At 37.4% G+C, this 13,533-nt stretch overlaps 1 protein-coding gene across 1 annotated transcript in view; it reads right to left on the bottom strand.

The window, feature by feature from the left end:
- MSH2 (mutS homolog 2) overlaps positions 1-13,533 on the bottom strand; it is a gene marked incomplete at its 5' end in the record, with an annotated part of 14,350 nt that continues 817 nt past the window's right edge. The window contains 6 exons of the mRNA XM_010015126.1: positions 1-346; positions 1,941-2,113; positions 6,060-6,307; positions 6,696-6,900; positions 8,423-8,668; positions 10,541-10,638. Coding sequence (XP_010013428.1) covers positions 176-346; positions 1,941-2,113; positions 6,060-6,307; positions 6,696-6,900; positions 8,423-8,668; positions 10,541-10,638 — 1,141 coding nt within the window. The remainder of the gene's footprint in view (positions 347-1,940; positions 2,114-6,059; positions 6,308-6,695; positions 6,901-8,422; positions 8,669-10,540; positions 10,639-13,533) is intronic.

The raw sequence follows: 13,533 nt of genomic DNA, 5'->3' as shown, positions 1-13,533 counted from the left end.
CACAGAATGTGCTCAGAATTTTTTACAAAATAATTACAATCCAAGAAAAAGGAAAAAAAAAAAGCCTACATAAATCAGTACAGGTATCACAAAGTATAAAAGCTACAAGACAAGAAAATGATAGTTCTTGCAATGTAAAACATGCTTCCAGAGCTGTATCCTGTTCTCACACCTTTCATGATGTAACTTTTGTTCGAGAAATTATTTCATTCACAAAACTGTTGTTCTTTGCCAACACATCATTTCTCAGTTGTTTCAGCTTGATTTTGATGTCGTCTTCTGACATATCTGTCAGGGGCAATGCTTTCACTTGACAAAGAAAATCCTGAATTATATTTTCACCTTCCTGAAATGGAGGAAAGAGGAGGAAAAGAAAATAGGATGTTTAGATTGCAAGCAGGATTTTTCCAAATTCTCTAAAGATACCAACTATCATCACCAGAAACTTTTTTGCAGACATAAACCATGGTTATTTTTGCACTTCCAATCATGTTCTCAACACCAGAACAATCCAGTTATACTGGTATCAGGAATTCTTTCCCCTTTCAATCCATGAGCAAAAAGCCTCAGTTGATCAGTAGAAATACAGTATTTAACACTGATACCTCCTATGTGCGTTCCACATTTAACTCCAGTGTGCAAATGCACTAGGTGAGGATTGCTAGCAATAACATAGCCATATTACACAAACCAGTTACTTTTGGGAGGAACTGTAAATCAAAACCAATGTTTCAATATGCAAAATGCAAGAACAAATTGTAACCAAGCAACTGGAGAGTGGCCGTCACCAAGGAGAACAGATGATAATTAAGCTTTATGCATATGCTTTCACACAAACAGGCGAAGTGTAGCTTCTAAACAATCTGAATTGACTAGCAAGAACAAACATTTCAATGAACAGTATTCAGGATGCCTGTATTAGTAACAATTTGCCCAGAATACAGAGTTTTGTCCTGTCCTCTGCATTTTGCATTTTAGAACACCACTACAAAGTTTTGTTTTATCATTTAAAACTAATGTAGTATGTTTTCAGTGCAGAAACCATCAAAGGACTTAGAAATGTAATAGCACACTTCTCCCTCTAAACATGATGTTAACAAAGGCAGTGACATCTAAAGCTATGCCATTCTATTGCCTAGGGAGTTTATGAAATATTATGTACTACCGTAATAGCCAAGAAAAAAAACACAATGCTGTATTTGTCAGAAGTGTTTACCACATTAATTTAATTGACACCAATTTAAGACCACACAGCCAGATCCAAATAATCTAAAAAATACTATACCACAATACCTAGCAATCTGGCAAATGAAAGGTAATAGTGGAGCAACTGAGGTAGTTGAAGGGGGAACCTCCTGGCACTAAAAAAGTAGGACAAATCAGAGATCATTGATTCAAAACATCAGATCCATTTACTGAACCAGGAACAAATGCAGTAGACCTCTGAAACTGAAAATAAAGTAACAGGCTCTGTCTAGAGCAAAGGCTTTTTAAATGCAGAAAGTGCTACGGATATGGGCTAACACTTCAAGGCTTCCATATACTGGAGCATTACCAAGACTACCACTGATGTATGGGAGGAGATAAATGAGTTACAAGGCTGAAGTTCCATGCCAACTGCTGGGACACAGAACTAAGATCTTTAAGCAAATTTATATGCCTGCTGCAAGGAGGACTTGACTACTGGCACAGAACAATGCAAGTCATAAAGCAGCACAGGATTTTCCTAGGAGGGTGCAACAGATGTCACTGTAAGGACTCTTAAGCCAGCAAGATGATGACACGGGCCATTCTGAAAAGGCTTTCTGCAAGATACTGTTTTCCTTTACACTACCTGCTAATGAAGCTTCTTTTAAGAGAAAGCGAAGAGAGAAAAGAATGAACTATTTTGTTTTGGCTACTCCAGCAAAACTAATTTAAAAGCATTCCTGACAGCAAACCTCTCTTTCTTTGCAGAATTTCTTGGCTGGTGGTTCTCCTTCAGATTCCCTGGACTTGCCAATGTTTTGAAACTCCTCCAGTTCCAATGCTTTCTCTCTTGCACTTTCTATCACATGTTTTGGGAAAGCCGCCAACTCTGCTACATGTATTCCAAAACTCTGGTCACAAACACCTGGATGCAGATTAAAAAACAACAGTAAAGAATTCACAAGAGATAATATGGCTACACAGATTATATGACCAAACTTGTAATAGTTCTCCATTCTGAAGAATTAAATGCATGTCATGGTTTGGTTCTCCGAACAGTTTCTGATTTAATTTTGGACTACAGAGTCTAAAGAATATGTTCTTATTTAATTAAGCTCTCTTAGAACAGTAATTGCAGAGCTCCAAAAGTGATTCAAGAAGAAAGGGAAAACTCTTCAGGCAGAAAGAATTTCCCTCTAGTACTTGAATGAAACTGAATAATGCTTTTTATTAAAGTACTTCAGCACAGCCTGTAGAATACAGTATATTAAAAATTATGTGAATTACATTTCTCACATTTTTCTATATTTAAGTATTTTTATATATACATTCACACATGTAAAATGTTGCATTCTCAATCATCCTCATCTTCCTTTGCATCAGTACCACCCAACTCCTCAGTCTCCAGGAGTCATCTTTAATTATATCAAAACCTTTCAACTTTAACTTTACACTTATTTCAATTAATACACTTTATAATATTTGGCTGAGGCAGAAAAGTTCTCATAACTGCTAAAAATACACTAATTATACATAGCTACATAAAAATTTTCACTTCAGTATCAAAAGCCCTCTGATACAATCTGCCAACTCCATTCATCTACATTACCATAATTCTGATTGGCCACCCACGAATATTACCACATCCTTTTAATTCTGGTCTCCAGCAAGGAGGTACAAATAACATATGTAAAATTATTCTTAACTAATCATCTATTAAATGTTGGGTAACTAAAGATTAGGTGAAACAAAATTTTGTAATTAGACTTTTTCTGTTTTATTAACCTTGCGATCTCTCAGGTTTCTTAAAGGAAACCAATTTTTAAGCAGAAATTAGACCTCATATTGATTTTATATTAAAAACACACACCTCCCCAGACACAAACTAACTTAGGTGTCTGCTCAAAGAACCCTGAGCAGAGGCATAGAGAACAGTACTTTCTGTGTTTCCTCTTCCAGCCATCCTACAACACTCTTAAAGCATGAAGACACAGATGAAAATACTACGTAAGAGTTCCTTGTGTAACATGCATGACACTTCAAATGATGTGAAACACTTATTTCAAAAAGCCAGCTGTATCTGAGCTGTCCATACTTACATCCTTCCCTGAACCACATAACCCTTCCAAAAGGGAAAGGGCACAACACCACACGCAAAGACTTGAGTGAAAGACATCCAATTTGAGACGAGGTGTTTTAAGACAAAGATTTCATTAAGTTCTATCTATCTATCTCATATGACAGAGGTTTAAGTAGATAGATACAAACTATTGCGCCTCTATGCTCAACGGCACTTCCAAGAAAATAGAGTGAATGGAAAGACACTGCATGTACAAAGAAAAGACGTGCATGACTGAAAATAGCAAAACTGATTGAAGAAAAATATTAAACCAGGCTTATAGAGTTTTTACTAGAACCAGAATTGATGAGTTAATACTGGTCAAATATATATTATTAAAAAAAAAAAAAAGAAGAAAGAAAAAAAAAAAAAAGAGAAGCATGTGGGGGGTGTTAAAGAAAGAATTCAAAGAATTCTCACCCAGCTGTCTGGGGGGTTTAATTGTAAGGTTTGCTATTCCAAAGGATTTAGAAGGCAGAAAGTTTAGAATTAGGGTATGTTACTTCCGTGCCCAACCTAAGTACTCAAAATAAGGCACTTAAATGAAGATGGCTTGTTTGAAGATGGCTCTCGCTGCACTGGAAACACTCATAGTTTCAATGTATGCTTGCAGCAATTTATGACTACACTTGTCTTCAGTTCCCAGGCCACACTAAGTCATATTTAAAGCATTGATTTCAGCAAGGCACTCAGGGCTCTGAACCTTTACTTGGTGGAAGGAACTTAACATGTGCTGGAGAAGATGGGAAAGAGCAAACTATGGAAGAACCATAGACACTGCCTCCCCGCTGGAACAAGCTGGGTACCAGGGCCACAGCACTTTGGACTAATACTCAGAAGCAAAGCCTGGGCATTGCCTATTAAAAAATGCATGAACAAAGGATAAAAAGGCCATTTCTAAGAAATAAAGGTCTTAAAAGTCAAGGACACAAGAATTAAAATAAACAAGACTGTGGCAGCTGGAGATATTCTAATCAGCTTTAAGTAGACCGTCAGTGAAGCCAGAAGAGAGCAGCGCTTACAAGTCATGCTTCAACTCTCCTTGTCCAGAGCAGACTCCTAGTTTCACAGAAAAGTATCCAAAACCTAATTGTAAGACTATAGCCATAGGGGAATACACAATTACAAGTGGTTATACAAGTAATCAAAGGGCAACAAATGAAATAATTTCACAGATTTTAAACCACAAGAAATGAGTAAGAGTCAATTAGTAACGTCATGGGAGTAAAACTAGCACAGTACCACCTAAGTGAGACTCAGATCATGATATAATAAAAACACATTTACCCATTATCTAAAGACACTTAATAGTATGGTGATAGCCTGTGAAGATAATAAAAATTATCTTTAAAAGCTCAACAGTAAAATTTAATAACTGGACAGCATATTAGATTCATTTCAGAACAATGTATGCCAGAAGGAATGAACTGACAAGTCCCAAACTGGCTGAAGAAATCAGGAAATACTGGAGAGAGTTCCAGGATAACACACACAGGATACATATTGATCATGAAACACTAGCTATTAGGATGAAACTGGCAAGTGAAACAAAGTATTTAGTATTGTACCAACGGACAAAGAGGAATGAAGTTTAGCAATTGTACCTGTAAGATTAAACACGAAACTAAAACTACAAGGTAACATCAGTCTCCATGACTTGATATGAGACAAAGATTAACTCCTTAGCCTTAATAAGGATGGATGATATTTAGTAATTGTTTTAGTAAAGATAGTAGCCCAATTCCTCAAATACTTATTTGAGACAAAACCACTCCATAAGGTAAGTCATTGATCAGATCCAGTACAGCCAGTGTTCCACAGTAACTATGTTCTATTTCTGAGTGTCACCTAACTCATTCTTTCATTCTGGAGCTCATAAAAGGAAATTAAAGAGGTATTCTAAAGTGAAAACACAGTGTAATAGTACTCTGCCCACATTTAAAATCAAAATCTCAGACTAGAGGTTGGCAACCTGAATGAAATGGTCTTATGGGAACAACAAAATAAGAGTTTACAACTAAAGGAGAATGCCATAAATGACAACGCCTTGTAAGCCACAGTTATACAGCCCTGTTTTATTTAGCATAAATACAGGCTCCTGCAGAAGGAAGCAAGAACAAAAGATTGAGGATACAGAGAAGCAGGAAGAACCACTAACTGTGGTTAACAGATGAGTTTATGCCTAATTAAAAAGTTGTCTAATTTATTGCCAAAAGGAATAACTGGCTCCATTAGAGGATTTTAATTAAATACCTCTGACTTATCTTACACTAACAAAACAGGCTATTTGTTGTTTTACTATTATGCCATTTGCTAAAAACATACGATTTTTCCTATATCCAACTACTGCATAAATTGGGCACCATCTTTCTCCAATGACCAAGCCTTATTACAATGAAATAGACATTACTAAAAACTGTCAGCACATAAAAGTTGCACTAATTTCTTTTAAAAAACAATTTAAGAAACATACGCCTTTTCTGTCAGCAGGTTAAAATGGCTGATTTTGCAAAACAGAAAATAACCTTTTGGAAACCTTCTCTCTGTTCTTTAGGAAATTAAAAGGGACCAACCTCCAGAGCATCAACTTGAGTGGCAGAAATAACCTAGAAGTCTTAAATAATCATCAACATCACCAACTGTGTTCACACATGGAAGAGCTCCTGCCATACACACTTTCTATGGACAGAGAAGAATATGTCTTTTATAAACCCTAAGCCTGAAGTTTATTCCTCACCATTTACAGTCTTACCTTCCTTGACACGATAAAGCATCGTCAGCGTGTCGTCACTGGTCAGAGCGGTAACATGTAGGTTATTTACTGTTGGCACTTGGTCAGCAAGAGCTGTCAGTTCATGAAAATGTGTAGCAAACATACAGAAAGCACAGATTTTGCTAGCAATGTATTCTGAAATAGCCCATGCTAAGCCAAAGCCATCGTAGGTAGAAGTTCCTCTTCCCAGCTCATCAATGATTATCAGGGAGTTTTCAGATGCTGTCCTAAAAGCACAAGAGCATTTTATAACGTTTAAGAACAGCATGAACTCTGGATATTGGAATACCACAAGTTATGTTGCAGAGGCATAGCACAAAAGAGGCAAAAGAGCTTTCCTATTTATGTAACAACGTACGAATTAAGCACAATGTCTCACAGGTCTTTCCAAATTAGTTTCTTTGTCCCATTTAGACTTTGGTCTCCTGGTAGCAGCTCTATATGACCACTGAAATAAACAGAAGGCTACTTCAAGAACTTATGAGCCTGCTAAAAATTACTTGAGATCCTCCAGTAGAGATCCTACATAAAAGGAAATCTTAAATGCATCTTTCTTAGAGCACCTCCTTTCCCCATCAACCCCAATCAACAAAATCATGCAAGCACAGGTCTCACCTCAGGATTGAAGCAGTTTCTAACATTTCAGCCATGAAAGTAGACACGCCTTTCAGCTGACTGTCTCCAGCTCCCACCCGAGCCAGGATACAATCCACGATGGTTACTTCTGCAGCATCACATGGTACAAAACACCCAATCTGGGCCATAAGAACAATCACCCCTGTCTGTCGGATGTAGGTTGATTTTCCACCCATGTTCGGGCCTACATAAGAAATTTTGCAAATGAATTTAAGCAACATCATCTTTCACAGTTCAGCAGTTCTTTAAAAAGGAAAACAAGCCCAAAATTAAAACAAAGAACATTTAAACTTATTACTCTCTTGGCATGAAGGAGAAGCAGACTTGTCTATAGGTGCAACAAGTAGCTCCGCTACTAATAATGCTTGCTTGTATGTCTTACTGAATGCTGCTTTTTCAAGAGAAAGGTAAATAAAGAACATCAGTGGCCTTCATAAGTTTTGGGACTTTTCAGAAGTATAAGCAGCCATTTAAAACACACATCCATACCTAAAACTAATAAGCTTGAAGTTGAAAGTCATCAATATTGCTGCTTAGAGAATGAAAATAATCTGCTTTCACCTCAAACAACAATTACAATTTGTCTGTAAAAATTAAATAGCTTAGTTACAGGTCAGGTACAAGCTAATGGGTGATCTAAATTACAATATAAAGGGCTTCTGAATCAGCAAAAGCAAATATTAATCAGTTAATTTTAAGTGAAGTAGAAATGAAATGAAAAGTATTTTCCAGAAAACTGATCATTAAAACCAACTTCACACTTTTGCTGACCAGAAAAACAAGCATATTATCATGCATTTATTCAGATTTTTACTTTTTCTTTTTGATTATATGAGAAGTGTTCATTAATCATTCTCTAATTTCCAATCTTTGCCACTCAGAATGTATGTCAAGGACATCTGGATGGGAATTAAAATTCAATTAAATCCATAAACACTAAAAAATGTTTTCCTGTGTGGTAAAATTACCTTAATTACACCAGAGAATAGGGGAAAAAGGGTACAGTCATTGAAACATGTTTTGCATTTAAAATCGACTTAAATATGAAACAAAGAAAACATTAACAAAGAGGCTGCTTAAAATCTTGCCTACAGAAAGTGCCTACGCTGCTACAGTACAATTAATGCCTAGTGGAATTTTCCAAATCACTTAAATAGGTTCCAGTTCTCCAGCTCCTGAGGTTGCCTGGCTTGTGGAGTTATATTCACTAAGGCAAAGAATACATACATTAAGGAAGAACTAGTTTCTTATTTCCTACTGTTCTAGCAGCCTCTCTTTTTCTCCCAAATGACTATTTCTAAATTAGTAATCACTTTCTCCAAACAACGCACTGTAACTACAATCATAACAACTAATTCCATAATTATTAGTTTGCAAGATGAGAAATATGTCTGTATAGGTATAAACATAAACAATATCCACTATCAAAGGAAACGTTTCACAAGAACATTGTGGACACTTTTTCTTAATATAATAAAAACACAACAGCTTTCACTACTCTCCCTTATTTCCCAAGCTAAATCTTATACCTCATACAGAGACTAGTAACCTGCTGGCTACTCACCCGTTGTTGATTTGTAACAAAATTGTTTTCACAGTTTCATTGGACTGTTGGGTTTGTTTGCTTCTTGTTGGTTTGATTTTTTTTTTAAAGGCACCATTATTGGACATAACATAATGATGAAAAAGAGAACAGAAACATTTACCAGTAATAATGTGGAACATCTGCTTGCCCTTCTCAAACGTAACGTCATTGGGGATGAAGGCCACCTCATCTTGTACTTCGATGCAAGGATGCCTGGCACCTTTCAGCACAATCCTTCCTTGTCCCTTTTCCAGAATGACAGGACGGACATACGGCACTGGTGCTCCATTTGACACATGAGCAAAACTGACAATTGCATCTAATTGGGCTATCACATCATTCATCGTCTGTATTGGTTCTGCATAACCTGGTTTTGATTAGACACACCAATTCAACAGTTAGAATTTTCTTTTGTTCTTGCCAACAAGATTATCTTAAAGCTCACATTGAGCACATAAAATTCATTCGTTTGCATTAAAAGTCAACTTTGTTGAAAACAGCAGTCACCTCCTGGGAGAGTCTAAGATGTAATCCTGTAGCTTTCATGCTTTGACTACAAAGAGGACTTCTTCAGACTAAGAAAAGGAAGAGATGAGGCCACACTGAGTGTTTTGCCTTAACGCCAGACAACGAGAAATAGCTTATCTTAGTATGGGAAGGCAAATGCTTACATGGAAAGATGGCTGGAAATCCAGTAAGTTTCCTTCCTCAATAATACACTGTATTTTGATGCTCATGCAAGCAAAGACAATGGAGAGACAGCACTGACAATTCAGACACAGCAACCCTTCACACTGATGTGAATGATGGTACGGAGAGGTAAGATGCAGTGCTTGCAAGACCAGACAACTGGACTAGGTGGCCCAGCAGCCCCAGTACCAGTTCTTAAGTTCTGGTGTTTGGGTTTTTTCAGTGAAAGGGATGACTGACAGAAGACTACAGAGGTAACCCATCTAACACCTGCAAAGGGAATGCACGTGTCAGAAGAGGTGAGCAGTGACCTGCAGAAAGAGTCCTATCTATACAAAGTATATTTAGTGTTCTAACACCATCTCTTGAACTGTCTAGGTATAGATCATGAAGAGGACCTGGACACTTTCATTCAAGAATTACAGACAATCCAGTCTTTTCCATTAGATTAGCTTCACTTGGGGCAGAAATATTATTTTTAAATACACATATACATTTTTAAGTCTATGACTGCACACCACAGAAGCTTTAAGCAGCAGCAAAAGACTTCATTAAACATATTAGGTATTTATAGATGATATAGTGAAGCTAATCCCGCTATATAATACCCAATTAGCTTTCCACATAAATATAGAAACCTTAGCAATCAACATACAAAAAAACCAACACTTAAAAATTACAAGATAAAAAAATAATCTAACAAGCTACTCATTTTGAAACGTACTGGTAAATTCTTTATCGTGACAAAAGGCCAAAGCTTATGAAGATTTCCACTGTAGCTTAATGCACACTCAAATATATTAATATATCAGCTTAAAAGATGTGGGCTTTTTTAATCTTTAATACATTTACCCTTAGTTTAATATTCATTAGTGCTTTCACTTTCCACTTCTCTCTTTGAAAGAGCTAAGATTTGTTCTGGTGGAACTAGTGCCTTTGGGAGAGGCGATATTTAGAGAATCCTCCAGACCAAATTCCTCAATGTCTCTTCTCCTTCTGGTGAAGGATTATAAAGAATATCCTGTAAGTAGGCAATCTTAGAGCAAAACATATGGAAATTAAATTAGGAAAACAATAATTCTTTTTTGTAACATATAAGCAATGACTAACTTTATCTTATATTGCATATCAGTGGTAGCTCTTCACCATCCTTCACAGACTTCAGGTCTCAGTCCCACTCCCTCAGTTCTGTTGTCCTTCACCTCTTCTGCATTCTTCTTAGTTTACCATTTGGGTGGAGATGCCCAGAGTCAGGGTGGTAGGTGGAGGAGGACAGATGTGGCCTTTATGGGTACATTTTTATTCCTTTTATGGGATTAGCATTTGCACACATCCCACCATGGCATATTTGTAGCAATGTCAGGAAATGGTCTGAACACAGAAGACAATGTATTTCAAACTTTTGCCAACTGTCTAAAAGCCAAACCTCTTTTTTCACACTAATTCTTTGGAGAATGTTACAGTTCTCCTCTATAGAAGAGCCTACAAAGCAACCGCAAGTGCTCTCAGCATTTTAGACACTGATACACATCAACATTGACATATTCACCTGAAGCAATGTTAATGATTTCCTTAACAATTGCATCCTGAGCCTCTTCATACTCTTCTCTGTTCTTTATATATTCATCATTGACGGAGCTCAGTTTGCTGTGAACAAAACCACAATATTTAGAAGCTGTGACATTCTGTCTTCGCTGCTACAATGTCAAGCTTCTGGCCACCTCATCTGTGAGTCAATAGCAGTTTTCCTCACCTTTTTAATAGCAAGGTTCAGCACAAGGAACACAAAGTAACTAATCTATGATTCATCCAACACTAGGGTATCAGTAAGTTTAATTCCAAATTGAAGATCACCCACAAGGGCAAACCAGCAACTTGAGCATCTTCAAACGTATCATTCTTAAAAATCTCCTAGCAGTTGTTTGTTATAGACAGGCTATGTGATAAAGACTTGCTCTTAAAGCTGAATTTCTGGCCATTTTGCAACAAGATGTAGCACGTTATGGAACCAGCAGAGGAAAATTGCTGCTAAGCAACTGTGTAATTAGTCCAGAGTCCTACAACAGGCTTTATTAGAGCTGAACGCATTGACTTCTCTCATTTAGTAAAAACCTCAGTGAACTACTGTCACTAAGAACAGGTTCTAGCCTTCAAAATAAGGTAAGCTTAAATCAAGAGAGAGTTTTAACTCTCGAGTTCTTCTCAAGTTCATCTCCAAACACAGCCAAGTAGTGGACCCACACTACAAGCAGAAGTCAGCCTTACGCTTACAGTTGCTTCTGTAGATTGTGCTAGAACTTAACTAAGCACAGAGAAGTCAGTTTTATTAATAATCCATGGGCTTCTTCGCTAAGGGAAAGTAACAGATGACACTTACAGTACGTGTTCTAAGTACCATCTTCTCAGTTACAGAAAAACCTAACTTCATCATTACATTTAGATTAATAATATATTTAGAACCATTAAAAAAGAAAAAAAAAAAAAGCTGTTTTAAATTTCAGAGAGAAAATATCCTCTGAGTAAATGTTAAAATGCAATTAAGGTTTACAGTTTGTTCATGTAAGTAAATTTAAGTGCTAAATTGCTATTGCTGGTGCTAAATACACCAGCATATTGTTTGGTGTGAACCAGTATGCTTGCCATACTTTTCAAAGCACAGGATTTATTACTATGAGAGTGAGTGATTAGCAGAAACAGTCACTATTAGTAATAGCACTGGCTTGAGAACAACCTTGCCCCATAAACAGTGCTCCCCGTATGTCTCTCTCTCTCAATAAACTCACTTCTCTAGTCACTTTACTAAGTCCAGCAGGAGCTGTTACATATAAAGTGACAGCAGCATGGTTTGTCTGAAATAGTTGACAATGTAGTAATCTCTACTATTTTTACCCTTTCATATAACACATGCAGGGAACTTAAAGTACATTTTTCTCCTGGACCTGCCACTGACAGACAAGGAGGAACCTCTCACGATGTTTAAGTCCACTTAGTGGCTGATTATTAGTGGCATTTCTTAGGGTTGATACAGGGGCTGATACTATTTATGCCTTGATTAACAACTCGAATGATGAGACTGAATGCACTCTCAGATGCACTCTCAGCAAGGTTACGAACAATACCACATTAAGGGGAGCAGTCAGCAAACTGGAAGACAGGGCTGCCATTCATTGGGATATATAGAGAGAGAGTAGAGAAATAGGTGGGTAAGAATTTCAACACAGGCAGAAGCAAAGTCCTGCTCTTGGGATGAGGCAACTCCATGCAACATTACAGGCTGGGGTCCCAACGGCTATAAAAGAGCCATTCCTAAAAGAGTCAAGGGATCCTGTGGACAAGAAGCTGAACAGCAGACAGCAGTGGGCCTCTGAGGCACAGAAGACCAAGCTTATGCTGGCTGCACTAGCAAACGTGTAGCCACCATGCTGAAGAAGTGACTGCTGCCCTTTATTCAGCATCATGAGACCACACCTGCAGCGCCGTCTCCAGTTTTGTCTTCCCAGTGTCAGAGGGACATAAAACCTGGAGCAGAAAGTCACCACAAAGATTTGGAGCTAGTCTGAGAGAATCCAGACTCAGCCTGGAAAGGAGAGGCACCAGACTCTTCTTGGAGGTGCACAGCAAAAGAATGAGATACTAAAATACCAAACTTCTGCAAGTAAAGTTCTCATTAGATCTGATTAGAAAAGTTTTTTTACAAAGATTGGTTCAGCACTGGAACATGTGCCCCTCTGGGTTGTGAAGCATGCTTGGACAATGAGCACCTTGGCAAGGCCTTCAGCTACCTCATCTAATTTTGAGACAGGATCCAGTTTCCAAGGTGATTTTGCTTCAAATGAGGAGTTAGACCAGTTAACCTCAAGAGATCACCTTCAACCTAAGTTATTACCTGATTCTTCATATGCAACTTTCTGCCTTGTTTGCTCTGTGCAATCTCCTGCCTTGTTTGCCTTGTGTAAAAATAATGAAGTACAGAGAGAGATATACAGTGACCAAGGTAGTCCTTGCTCCGAAAATCCTCTAGAAGAGCTAAAAATTCAACAGAGAATATAGATTTTATTTTTTTTTTGCTTGGCTGACCTGCGACAGAACTGTTGTCCAGACAAGGAGCCACTGAAACAGCATCAATGCAATTAGCCTGAAGACTGAAATTTTTAAATAACTTAATCTACAGAGCCACAGAATCAAAGTCCAATACATAGGTCTACCAGAAATCACAGCATGATTTGGAACAACAAAAAAAGGTAATCACTAACAAAATTTCTGCAAGTCATATTTGGTGATAAACATAAATAGCTCTTTTTCTACTGCAGCTTGTGAAAGTGTCTATATAAACACTCAGTGAATGCAATTATGCTACTAGCTGCAGCTAAAACAGAGAAATTAACCCGAGTCAAAAGACCAAAAATAGCTAACAGTTGGCAAAGTAAATGCGGAATGCAGCTTTTAACAGAAACTGTATGACTACTCCTCCCTTATGCCAGTCTTGCTCAGTATGTCAATCTGTGAGCCAATTCAAAAGGTGAAAATTCAGCCATTCAAGAT

Source organism: Nestor notabilis, unplaced genomic scaffold (assembly GCF_000696875.1).
Source record: "Nestor notabilis isolate BGI_N333 unplaced genomic scaffold, ASM69687v1 scaffold7215, whole genome shotgun sequence".
Lineage (NCBI taxonomy): Eukaryota > Metazoa > Chordata > Aves > Psittaciformes > Psittacidae > Nestor > Nestor notabilis.
The sequence above is the reverse complement of the archived record's forward strand: the minus strand, read 5'-3'. Positions and strand labels throughout refer to the sequence as shown.